The 13,384-nt window shown below is 42.4% G+C and overlaps 1 protein-coding gene across 1 annotated transcript in view; it reads left to right on the top strand.

The window, feature by feature from the left end:
- The window catches only part of PSIP1 (PC4 and SFRS1 interacting protein 1), a 40,978-nt gene extending 32,457 nt beyond the window's left edge, over nucleotides 1–8,521 (top strand). The window contains exons 13-16 of the mRNA XM_035895580.1: nucleotides 1,243–1,344; nucleotides 2,010–2,229; nucleotides 4,576–4,687; nucleotides 7,745–8,521. Coding sequence (XP_035751473.1) covers nucleotides 1,243–1,344; nucleotides 2,010–2,229; nucleotides 4,576–4,687; nucleotides 7,745–7,808 — 498 coding nt within the window. The 3' untranslated portion in view covers nucleotides 7,809–8,521. The remainder of the gene's footprint in view (nucleotides 1–1,242; nucleotides 1,345–2,009; nucleotides 2,230–4,575; nucleotides 4,688–7,744) is intronic.
- The last annotated feature ends 4,863 nt before the right edge of the window (nucleotides 8,522–13,384 follow it).

Here is a 13,384-nt window from a genome sequence, read left to right on the forward strand (position 1 = left end):
GTGGAGGTGGTGGGGGGGGGAAGGAAAGGTATTGATTTAACATTTGTCTTTGTTTCTCATGACCCGTATCTATTTTAATTGGTAATAAATTAATTTTCCCTAAGTAGAGCCTGGTTTGCCCATGACAGTAACTGGTAAGCAATCTCCCTGCCTTTATCTTGACCCATAAGCCTCTCATCGTATTTTCTCTCCCTGCCCTGAGGAGAGGAGAGGTGAGTGGCTGGCTCGTGGCTGAGGCTAACCCACCACAGTGTTAAATACAAAACATTCATTCCCAGTGTGGTCTAGTCTTAAATTATTCAAGTCTATGCCAATACTTTGTTTCAAAAAAAAAAAAAAATTAGAAAGCCTTTACTTCACAACATGATGCTCTGGCTTAAATAAATCACTCTGTCCTGAGCCAGATAGTGAATTCCCGTAAAATAGTAAGTAAAAACCAAAAACGTAACACCCCCAAAACCCCACCAAACCTCTGATTCAGAGGTGTAATGGAGCAGGTATCTTGTAGTACCAGAAAGAACATTGGTTGTAGAGCTACAGCAAGGACACTTAGTTTACCGTAACTGTATTTGTCAAGTGAAGATGGTAAGAATTCTGCTGAGCATAGTCCCTAATTTCCCTGGAGAACAGGAGCTACAACTTTATAGAAGATGCAGAATATTATGACCTGTACTGGAAATGAATCCTGTTAGTTCTAAATAGGAATTAAGCAAGAGTAGCTGAAGATACGGAAATTGAGGACTAAGTATTAACAGGAAGAAGGCTTTAGTACAGTGGTTCTTTGAAATGGATCAGAAGCTCACATCATTACTTCCGGGTGTCTTGCATATTGTGCCATGTGCCAGACTTCTAACTGAAAAATCTTCAAAGATACAATTCTGTATGTTAGGGAAAAAACGTGTATGGAAAAGGCTGATTATGGAGAACAGCTTCAAGCACAGAAGTACTAGAATGGTGAAAGCAGCATAAAGCTTGAGTTTGTATTTTGAAAGTACAAAATTATTTTTTAAAATTGTAAGATATACAAATAGTATCTGCCTTTTCTTATGGAAGTAGCTGAAAGGCAACTGATGGTATTCTTTGTTTGCAAGTTTGTATAAATTGTTCTAAAATTAAGTACATAGTCAAACTAAGGATATTATAGGAAGGTATCGCTGAGCACAGAAATGAATTTAATATGGCTAATTAAGGATTACTAACATGTAAGTTAAGTCTTCAAACTAACTTCTTGTGTATATGCAGGATGTGAACAGGTGTATTGAGGCTCTCGATGAGCTTGCATCCCTTCAAGTCACAATGCAACAAGCTCAGAAACACACAGAGATGATTCTGACTCTGAAGAAGGTGAGATCTGCAATGTCAATCAAAGTAACGTGTGTTTTCTTAAATTGATGTCAGTGTTGTTTACTACTGGAGTACTGTGTCCAGTTCTGGTCCCCACCGTTCAAGAACAATGCAGACAGACTGGAGAGGGTCCAAAGGAGGGCCATGGAGATCATCAAAGGGCCAGAGAACCTGCCCTATAAGGAAAGACTGAAAGGGTTAGGTCTCTTCCTGGAGAAGTCTCAGGGGTTACTTCATCACAGTACTCCAGCACTTAAAGGGCTGCTACAAAGAGGATGGAAGCTCTCCCTTCACAAGGAGCCCTGTGGAGAAGACAAGGGGCAATGGCTACAAGTTGCACTGGGGGAGGTTTTGTCTCAGTATAAAAAAGAAACTTACTTACAGCAAGGAAAACCGTTCACTGGAACAACTGCACAGGGATGTGTTGAGAGTCCTCCATCACTGGAGGTTTTCAGGATGTGATGGGACAGGGTGGTTGATAATCTCATCCAGGCTCCCATTCTCATGAAGGGTTGAACCCAGATGATCTTTCAAGGTCCCTTCCGATCTGGGCTGTTCTGGATTCTGTGGTACTTCAGGGAGTGTCAAAGTCTTATGATGTGATGAAATCACATAGGTATTTAAATATCTAAGTGGAGCTCATTGGTTTGTTACTTTGATTTCAGATACGGAAATTCAAAGTTAGCCAAGTTATCATGGAGAAATCTACAATGCTGTATAACAAGTTCAAGACCATGTTTCTGGTTGGGGAAGGAGATTCTGTTCTTTCCCAAGTACTAAATAAATCATTGGCTGAGCAGAAGCAGCACGAGGAAGCAAACAAAACCAAAGAACAGTGGAAGAAAGGAACAAACAAAAAAGTGGAAAAGGAAAAGGACCAAGCAGGTAAGTCACTGTGATTTTTAGGTTTTTATCATATAAAAGACCTAGTCTGCATCAATTTCTGAGCTAGCTTCAAAAAATCCTTGATGTAGGAATTCTGTCCATTTATTAAAACTTTTATATGTCTGAAATAGTCAAGGTTAATACTGCTATAACTACGTTTCAGGTTTAAGGGTATAATGTTTTCTGTGGCTATTTTATTGCCTGAAGGGAAGGGCTTTTGCAAGAATTGAGTTTAGCATTTCTTACTTCTTTGTAAATTTCCTAACTTTATTACCTTATGGAATTAAAAAAAAAAAATTAAACAATAGGTAGAATAACATACTACCTTCTGTTCCTCAAGTTGCCTTGTGGTGCCTGAACTTCCACCTATGCTTTAACTGCTTAATTTCCTTCACTAGCCTCTTCCTATATCATGTGTGCTACTATGTGTAGCAGCAGCTTTTAACCACTTCGGTGGTACCAACTTCAGTCGTTCAGTCTAACAGTAAAGAAACAATTGTCATTTAGGGCAGAAAGGCCTTTATGCAGTACTATTCCAGATAAATCATGAGTGCTTGTACAAGTACAGCATCATATTGAAAGCTTTCCACAGTAAGCACGCTCTACAATAACTTAGGTCAGTTATTAACAAAAAAAGGAAACATAGTAAAATAAATACTTGTGTTTTTAAATAGAGGAACAAAATGAGACAGACACTGGAAAGCTGTTCTGCAAATGAACTTAAATCCTTGAAGATGCAGGAGTTCTAGCAATCTGTTAAAATTATTTAGATCTCTGATCTCTACAACCACTGCAGAGGAATTATATTTACCCTGAATTTGAATCCTGGGAGCAAAACTTTTTCTGAAAACTGTTTGCAAGTTACACCACCTGGATCTGGAATAAACAAGTTACTGTAACTGAGGTGACTTGAGGATGCCAAGGATTCAGAGTACCTGTAGTTGAAATGCTGCTGTATCTGTAACTGCTAAGAAAGCAAGGATAATCACAAAATCCAACCGTTTTATGGCGAGAGAAGTAGGTATGATGTAGTAGAGGCTCCACACAGATCTTTCCCAATCCACTGATCAGCATAGCTAGTATTTTAACAAAGAATCTAAACTGAAAGGCTTCCTACACATGGAATAGTCTGATGAACGGAGCTAATCCAGATAAGGTTCATGTGAGTCTTCAACAGAACACATTGAAATACCATATTGTTGTCAAATGGAGAACGGTAAGAAGTTTTATCAGAGTAGGGGGATACTTCGTGAAAGCTGCTTTTTCTTTATTTGCTACAAAGAGAAATTCTGGTTCCTTACATTCGTAATTCTGCCCTCCTAAAAATTGAACTGCTGAACTCTTACTATGTTTACGAAGCACAGCAATTACAGCAGTTTGTACTTCAGCTGAAGTGCAGCTTCAGACTATTTTGTAACAAGGGATTATAGCATTCATTGTTTCATTGAGTTCTTCCCATGGCATTCAAGTTCAGAACTGATGCTAAGCAAGTCTAGACTAAAATTCCATCTTAAAATGATCTTGTCTGCTTCTAAGCATCTCTTGGCCTGTAAGCATTCTGATGAGTAATGTCTAGTATTTTTTTTTCTTGCTGTAGTACAGTAGTTTAATAGGGTTTGGGTTTTTTTGGTTTTGTAAACCTGTAACTTCAAATAAAAGACTGTTAATTCTGACTTGAAATGACACTCCTCAACAATTCACTCAAAATTCACTGGCTTGTGATACCAGAGCAAATCCTGTATTCATCACGGAAATTTTAAAGAGGTTAAGTATTCCTGCCTTGACTTCACTAAATACAGCTTCTACATAGTGCTTTGTTTTCCTGCTTGGCAATTGCGTGCTATAAGTAAATGTTTTTGCTCTTTTTATATATACTGTTTGTCATAATTTTAATTACATATATATTTGTTAAGAGTTGAGAGTAAACAAGAGTCTGTGGAACTAATAACCTCCAGTTAAAGTATTGGAAATCCCCCAAAATTGCCTGACCAGCTTAGAGTGGTAAACAGAATTTACTGCTGAAGTATACTGTCTCACTGCTTAGAATATAACTGAGCATTAGTCCTATTACCTGTAGCCTAGCAAGTGCAAGAACAACTCAAAAACTCACTAAACATATACACTGTTCATTTCCCATTATTAAAATTACGGGATGAGGCTCATTGCATTTTCAGAAGCTGAAGCTGTTACCGCTTTTTGTATTGTTTCAGCTGCTGGGTATCAAGGTGAGGGGAAAACACTTCTAGTGTTTGAGTTAATGAAGGTAAAGAAGTCATCTGGGGCTTTTTACAGCACAGTTTTGCTTTCTGCAGTACTGTTTTCTTTCCCTGCCCTTTCATTTTAAAGGTTCAAAGGTTCTGAATGGAGGGTCTGAAGCTCAAGACACCAACCAGTCACAACACAATGGAGAGAACACCGAGGAAAAGAAAGAGAAGCATGAAGTTGGCAGTAAGAAAAAGTGAGTTCATAACCTTACTGAACTAAGGAACTGTCCGCTCTAGCAAAACGGATGTAAATAGGACAGCAGTAGATTGAAGTTACTTAACGATGTGGAGGTACTATGTTCTTTACAGACTTTTCCCTCAACATTGGGGAATGATAATAGCATGTGAATCTTCTGTTAGAAGTTGAACAAACATATTAAAAGTTACTTCACCCACTGCTGTGGTGGAAACTAAGAAAAAAAAATTATGGTATGTCCTGCTAGGAGAAAATCAACATGTGGTGAGACAGGGCAAAGTGCAAGCTTTCTCCTATGTTTTCGACTACTTGGTGCTATTGAGTTGGAAGGAAAGGAAGCCAGAACCGGGTCTTACAGAAACTAACAGGATTTATCAAGTTTTTGGTGAAATCATGTATTCTAATCAGTAGCCAAGCCACTTCAATCGGTGTTCTACAGTATAGCTATAGAATTGCCCAAGTGCAGGTAAGCTGCAGGCTAGAACGTAGACCTGTGAAATTTCAGAACTCTCAACGCGTTAGAGGTTGATGCATTCGTTACCTTTTTCAAACAAGAAGACTGCTTGAATTTGTCAGGAGGTAAGTATTTAAACCTTAGCTTCACTGAAAAATGCTGTTTTCTAAAGAACAGCGAGGAGTAAATCTCCTGTAGAATGTGAGAAATACTTAATAGAATTTAGTAAACAATGAGGAAAAGGCCTAGAATTACCCTTGAGCGGAATTGTTGTGCTGAAGTACCACTCTTTTCTCCAAGCGCTTCTGCACCTTGTGTTCAGGCATTCTTTTAGTCCAGCAGTAGATGTTGAAGCAAACTTCCCTTTCATCACCGTCTTCATGCAGGCCAGGGGAAACTGCAGTTGCGTGGCATTTTCTTGGCTGTCCGCCAAGTTAAAAGTGTACAGATGAGTGGAATATTGGCCGTTATTTACTATAAGGTAAACTTAAACAAAGCAAAACCAAAAAAAGCCTTAAGATGAACATGAATTCGTTATTTGCTGAGAGGTAGCCTCAGAACCGCTGGCTTCTGATTACACAGCTTTCAGAAGTGACATTTGGGAGTTTGCAGCCAGAGATGCCCGGTACTCATTTGGTCTGAACAAGCAGCACGTTACAGGAACACGGCGAAGGCGCAAGTGTGGGTTCCTAACACCGGTTACACAGCCCAGCACACTGCATAAAGAGGTGATTTCCCCTCCCCCCCATGGCCTGCTCCTTTCCTTGTTCTGGCAGAACATGCCAACACTTGGATTTTTGAGTGACAGAGACAATCTCAGTCAGATTGCTTTTTGTATTTGTGATTAAATATTTGGGTGCATGCATGACACCTCAGTGGACATTGGCCAAAAAAAGCTCAAGGCAGATACTTGTCATGGTTTAACCTGGCTGGCAACTCAGCACCATGCAGCCACTCGCTCTCTCCCCGACATCTCACAACGGGATGGGGAAGAGAAGCGGAAGAGAAGACAGTTTAATAGGGAAAGCAAAAGTCGTGCATGCAAGCAAAGCAAGGAATTCAATCACCACTTCCCATGGGCAGGCAGGTGCTCAGCCATCCCCAGGAAAGCAGGGCTCCATCACGCGTAACGGTGACTTGGGAAGACAGATGCCTTCACTCCAAACATCCCACCCCCCTTTCCTTCTTCTTCCCCAGCTTATATACTGAGCATGATGTCATATGGTGTGGAATAGCCCTCTGGCCAGTTGGGGTCAGCTGTCCTGGCCGTGTCCCCTCCCAGCTTCTTGTGCCCTGGGCAGAGCTGAGAAGTCCTTGGCCAGTCTAAGCGCTACCCAGCAAAAGCTAAAAAGTCAGTGTGTTATCAATGTTCTTCTAAATCCAAAATACAGCACTGTACCAGCTACTGGGAAGAACATTAACTCTGTCCCAGCTGAAACCAGGACAATACTTCAGATAGTTAACGCAACATGCCTGGAAAAGGCTGTTGAGTCTAAAGAGCACCTCAAAAAAGCGACTTTGAGGCAAGACAGCTTGTATTTTTAGTACTTCCGTAATAGCAGTTGCATCTGAAAAGCTTGCAAATACATCTTCCATGAATGAGCTGGTGGGGGGGGTCGTGTTCTGCTAACGGACATGCATCTCAGTGTGTGTGGTGTTTACTATGGCCTTGACCTCTACACTCCACACACTCTTCGACTTGAGTTACCCAAGTAAACAAACCCGCCTTACAAAAAAACTTGTACAGCTACTTGGGAGCAGTTTGTGTGGGCTTGCACTCAGTGTTTGCTAACAGCTATAAACCAGAGTTTGTAACACCTCCTGCAACTACCTCGCGTGTCAAGAAATGCATCCACATGCCTGTTGTAAATGCCAGCAAGCCCCAGAGGGCTGTCTCTCCATCATCCATCCTTCCTTTCAGTTGGTATTTGTCATACATTTTTATTTGCAATATCCAGTTATTTAGAACTGGGAAACCAGTAAGCAAAATACATAAGAACAAATCATCGATGTTTGGAACACCTCTCCAGTTCCCACTACTGACTCCAAGCACGGCCTTCTCCATTCAGTACTAACTTCACTCCCTTTGACAGTCTGTACCTTTCTGAAGATGTACTTCAAAAATTTTGAAAGGCAGAAGTTGTGTAACTTAACACTTCTGAAGCGATTGGCGCTTAGGAACACTTTTCTGTTCTCATGGCTTCCTGGGCTTGCCTTGGTGTTTTGGACACATGGTGGATTATTCCTGGCTACTAAGAAAAAGCGATGACCGGTCTGGTATGTCAAGGCAGAGTGCGTTTCCACCTGAGCCTGCAGGTGTTTGGCAGCAGGGCAGGGAGGGCTGCCTGAGTGGAAGGCAAGGGGCTTGGGAATGACTGCTGGTCACAGTACAAGAGCACCATGTTCATCACCACCAGCTTGGCTTGACACTTGGGGCAGTCGGCCTGACGGACACGACAGAGCGCCGGCATCACTGCCCGCTTCCATTCTCCAGGCTTCGTCTGCTGCATCACTTACTCCAAACTGTACAAGTTCGTCCGGAATAGGTCTTGTTCTCCATGTTTTTATGCGGTCATTAATGTTGCTTTGTTTTGTTTCTAGGACATGTGGTGAAGAGCGAGAGCTTGAAAAGCCAGGAAAAGATTCTGCCTTTGAAAGCAAATGACCCCACTGGAGTCTCTCTTTTTTTTTTTTTTTTTTTTTTTTAAAAAGAGTATTGTTAAGTTTTGCATTTGAATTCTATAGACTGCTGAAAGTTTTAAATAATTTTATAAGCATAGTATTTTAAAGTTAAATTTTGTGGAATAAAAGCCCCTTTAATCTTGGTTTAAAAGTATTTAAACACTTTTGCCAATAGTTTTGTCCAGTATTAACAGGTAACACATTTCAAAAGATGAAAATTCCAGTTAGAAAATGAATGCTTACATGTTACAGGACTTAGAGTTGTAGTATATTTTTATCTGACTACTGTATGTTTGTTTAGCTAATAGCAGGAAAAAGTGTAAATACTTTTAACTGCCCGATTGCTTCGTTTGTATAGAACTTCCTCTCTTCCTATGATACTGACCTCTGTTTGTGCATCGTTTTTCAGCCCTTGTTGGGATGTCTTTTCACTGTGTTTTGTAGGAGTTGGAAGCAGCGTTTTTATAGCTGTTAAAATGTTAATGTACGAGTTATACTTAATCACTTTTTTTAAACAAGTTAAGTTCTGTTCTTGCAAAACTCATTGTGCCAATTTACTGCAATGTGACTTTATGGTATGCTTTGGTATAATAAGTATACTAGAAAGAAATCTGTTGGTTTCGCTGAACCTGTTGATGCACACTGGTTGGAAAACGCTGTCTTGAACAATTTATGGAATTAAAGAATTTAAACTGATGAAGGGTAACTGGTCCTTAATACTAACTTGTATAGGCTAAAACATTCACAGGAACGACGAGTGTCCAGTTTCAGTGCTATCTCAATTTTATTGCCTTGGCATTAACCTGGGGATTTCTAACTTGAATTTTACCAGAAACACTGGCACTGTATTTTAAGGAGAAGTCCTAAAGGCACAAAAGGAAATGGAACAGGTACAATCAAGCCTCTCTGAAAATTCTTTCTCAAAACACACCTTTTGCCTAACGTCAGAACTAGGAACAACTTTCATGCAGCTGGCTTTCTCACCAGCCAGGTGGGAGTTTAATGGTTCTAAGAATCCTGTCAGGGGATGTCAGGGAAGGCAACTGTCCCTGCTGTACGTATCACCTTGTATGGTGTCGCTGTCAAGGCAGGAACAGAAACACAGTTACAGCCTTGTGGAGACCTGTACTGCCAATGCTTTAACTCGCACCATTCACGAAGGAAGAGTTTTCAGTATGGCAGTGTGACCAGAACAGTGTGCTATCAAATACCGAAAAGTCAAATTATTTCTTGTTTGCAAGCCCTGTGAATTGCTGCCACAGCTCCTTCAAGTCAGCCCACCTGGGTTTTTTTGTTGTTCTTATGTTCTTACCCAGGGTTGTACAGAGAAAAGGGGATTTCTGCTCATGTGCAGGAGGAGGAATAGTGCTTTTTCCTCATTTCACATTCAGCAGCTTGGTACAGTCTTGCAGTTCTGCTCTTACAGTAGTGCTAAGCAGCCAGATCGTCACTCATCAGAGACAGCAACAGCAGCGCGCAGTACGTCACGGCCAAGGTGAAGGCCGAGCAACTTCAGCGCTGCTTTCGGACGTCCCTGTTCTCCAGAATCCACAGAGGCACAGATTTGTCTTCACTAATGCTTTTCTCCCACTGAAGTCGTGTACTATGATGAAGTAACTCCGCCTTATTCTCTGTCTCCTAATTCTGAAGAGATAAAAACTTTTTTCCCTAGCATGGCCTTTTTGGTGCTTTTTTTTCCCCTCTTCTTCCTAACTAGAACAGTAAGCCATGTAATAGTCTGAGGATCATAGCTCCACTCTCCCCTTCTCTTTCCTTGCACAGTTTTAAGTAACAACAAGTGAATCCTCACTAGTGACCAGAGACAGAGAAAAAAGATTGAAAATCCTGAAATCATAACTCCCACATCTGCTACTCATTGCACAGGCACGATCACGCTTACTGGGTTCAAAACTGCTATTTAGTCATCTGTGCTAGTTCACACTTGTCGGTTGTTTGGGGTTTTTTTTATGTAACTGCCAGAACCCGTCATGGTGAATTCCCCCCACCCCGCCCCCCTTGCTAAATGTGCCACTCCTTCGGTGGAAAAAACACGCCGTCCCTACCCGAAAGCTGCAGCTAACACCTGTTGGAAGTGGTTTGACCAACTTTTACCTGTGCATGTACACAGCGGTACACCTAGACAATGTTCACTGCTTCCTTCTATAGGCTGCCCTTAACCAGAATCCACTACGTTTATCGTTGGTCCCAATAATCTGTAAACTAGCCGTAAAGCTAAGGTGAGGCGGGACGATAGGTTTGGCAACGTAGGGAAGCCAATGGAAGGGTGTCTACTTCAACGTTCAACACCACCATTCGCCAGCAGCTGAATTTATGGAGCCTGTTCTGCTGCATCTCTGCAGCAGGCGGCTTCATACTAGAACACGCTGCGTGCTTCCTCAAGACCTCTTCACTGCATGGAGTACTTCTAAGTAAGTTTGACAGACAGAAGGGTATTTTTTATTATTCCTTACTACACTACCCTTTAGGTCAACAGCAGGCATGTGGTATGCATCTGTACCAATCTTAAAACGGTACTGCTTCCACTCTGCCTTCCTGCCTGGGAAATCTCCGTTCTGTCCCCATCGAAGGGGGAAGGAGACGTGCCAGGTGCCTGGGGGAAGGCCTCATGCTGCTGGCTTGCCAGCGACCTGCCGCACAAACCCCAGCGGCGCTCAGTTAAGCAGCACTTGGTAGTAACACACTGGCCGCTGTGGGAAAGAGAAGTATCAAGATACAGGCATTTAGAAAGAAAGGTTAATGATTACATATTGGAGCCTGTATTTACAAAGCAGAATCCACTTACATGATTACTGGAAGTTAAAACTTGGCATGGATGGCCATTCTCGTTCGCAGCAATATAGCTGGGGTTTCGAATTCTCCTCCCACACAAAGGTAGAAACAAGCAAGCAGTTACAAAACTAAACGCTGAAACTGCTTGCACAGCTTTTCCTGTGCATCAGGGGTGTCCATTTGTGTAATGAAATGGAAGCTGTACCAAAACTGGCCACGGCAGCTCCCGGTGGGAAGCTGTCCTCGGCAGATGGTCACAATGTTTGGCCCCCCCAGAGCCCGAGTTCCGGCAGTCCGGGGCGTTTCACCACAGGCTGCTGTGCTGGGGAGAGATGAGCCCGGCCGTGCAGCGGGATCGGCGGTCATCAGCATGTCTCATTCAGCTTCCAAACACAGGTAGTTACCGCACACTGGAATTGGCCTACTTCTACATATGGGTAGCCACACGATGTACTTTATTGCCTTAGGAAACTAAAGCACCTCCACTTTCACCCTTAAAAGCGTTTCTGTAAAGATGCTAACGCAAAATAAATGGGAATTTTCACCTGGGCGCTTCCCAATTTTGACTATTCCTTTCTATCAAGCCCCCTTTTAACCAAGAAAGAGGTACTGCATATCCTGCAAGTGTGCCAAATCCACCTTGTTTTCACACGAGTGTCGATGAGCCGATGCACGTCTGTCTGTCACAACTGTTTTGGGAGATAACGGGTCAGCCGTGCCACCACTTCAAAGGGTTGAGATGGAGGCAGAGGTGCAGCTCCTGATTGCAGCCAAGAGTCACTTAAGTCATGCTCTATCCATTCAGCTGCTTGGGCTCCCACTGCCTGAAGTTACTGCCCATTTACAAACCAGAAGTAACTGAAATTCACAGAATCTCACCAGGCGCAGGAACGGTCATCTCGCCTTCCAAGATGCTGGAGTATCCCCAAGCTGTGCCTCTTGAAAGACACAAATATACTTCTGAGAGCTGAGAACTGACCAGGCAGTCAAACTTCTTCAGTCCCCCAAGGAAAGAGGCTGATTCTTTTTGCAGAAAGGAAACAACTCACAGTTAATGCACAAAATTTAAAGCCGAGTTAGCTTTGACAGTAGCATGCCTTCTTCCAGAGTCACGTTTATTACAGCTTACAATATTGCACAGCCCGGGGGGGGAGGGGGGTATTGCAATAATGCTAGCAGCAGAAAGTGACACTGTACACATCGAGTTTTGCTTTTGGGGCTTCACATCAACGGTGAAATCAGAGGGGCCTCTCCTCTTCCTCAACACAAGAAACGGCGTTCTGCAGCACCATCTTGCCTGCGAGGCAAAAGCTTTCATCAGGGAGAGAATCTCCAAGACCATTTGGAAGTCCAAAATCAATAAAGACTCGCCCTGCTTAATCACTAGGTGTTTTAAAAAAAGCCCACCACAGATTCAGGTTAATGCTTTTTAGCTCCAACAGACTCAACCACAGTTTTTAATACTCCAGCCTTTTCGCTTCCCCCGGGTAAGTACAGACACACAAGCCTTCACATGTCAGCAGGCAGGACCCTTAAATTTTCAGTTAAATAAAACATCTCCAAGTTCCATACCATTATATCCAGTTTATTATAACAAGGGATTTATAAGAACTAATTGCTGATTGTCTTCCTTCAAAAAAAACCAAAAATAAAAAAAGGAAAAGACATAAATACCCAACAGACAGGCAAAGCATTATTAAAAAACTTACCTTCTCATTTTTTATCATGAAGTAATAAACCTACTCAGAATTTTTGATCACTGAAACACTAATAGCATTTAACAAGTAGCCAAAACCCAAACATCCAGTTGGTCTCATCGAAATTAAACGACGAATGGGCAGCTGGGTGCAAGGCTGGGTTTCACTCAGAGGACTCATTCAGAAAGACACATTAAATCATGACCAGACCCAGCTGTCCTGACAGCTCCGGGGAAGTACAGCATCTCTTAAAAATTTGAGTTATCATAATCTTTTTGTCCCATTTGTCATTTAAGGTGAATCACTCAATACGATACAGGACCAGAACACACAAACAGCAGCTTCTAATACGAGTTCTTCTCTGTTTTGTGGTTAAGCACGGGATGCACCCAACTCACACACCCTGATCGTGTCCAGCTTTGCTTTGCCTTGTTGGAAGTATGCGACTGGCCCTCGCAAAATTTCTTAACCTGCAAGGGACAGCAGTTTTGAAATATACCTGACCATACCTTTTCACTGGAAAGAAGGTAAATTGATTGGGTGGAAGATAGCATACTGAGGCAGAATTAGTTTAATGAAAGAATAAATTCACATTTTGGCTGCTCCCTTCTCCCTACTGCTGAAGAAAGGAAAAAATAAACCAAACCACACACACACACAAAGCCTACTGATTGCCGCCTCAGAATTCAGCATAAGGAACAGTCAAACAAATAAACAATATCCTCAGAAATTATGCCACCTGTCTATGTGACCTCAGTTCCCAGGCTGAGGAGGACTGGGAAGCCTGTACAGTACCAGCTGAAAGAGGAGGAGGTTGGAGGAAGATGAAGAGCAGCAGCTTATACGGCAAATACAGAAGCTGCGACCAGGGCTGTATTGCGGGGACCTCTGAAGCAGGGGTGACAGTAGGGCAGGGCGGTCCAGCCCACCCAGCTCATCAGCTGCTGACGGTTGCAATGGGCAGGAAACTCCCTCCTCTGAGGGGCAAGAGAACGACCACCTCCTGCCTGGTTACAAGTCCTTGGTTAGCTACTCTGTTTTCAAAATACAACAGCTGGCTGACTTACAAGCT

Source organism: Egretta garzetta, unplaced genomic scaffold (assembly GCF_000687185.1).
Source record: "Egretta garzetta isolate BGI_Z169 unplaced genomic scaffold, ASM68718v1 scaffold175, whole genome shotgun sequence".
In the NCBI taxonomy this organism is placed as follows: domain Eukaryota; kingdom Metazoa; phylum Chordata; class Aves; order Pelecaniformes; family Ardeidae; genus Egretta; species Egretta garzetta.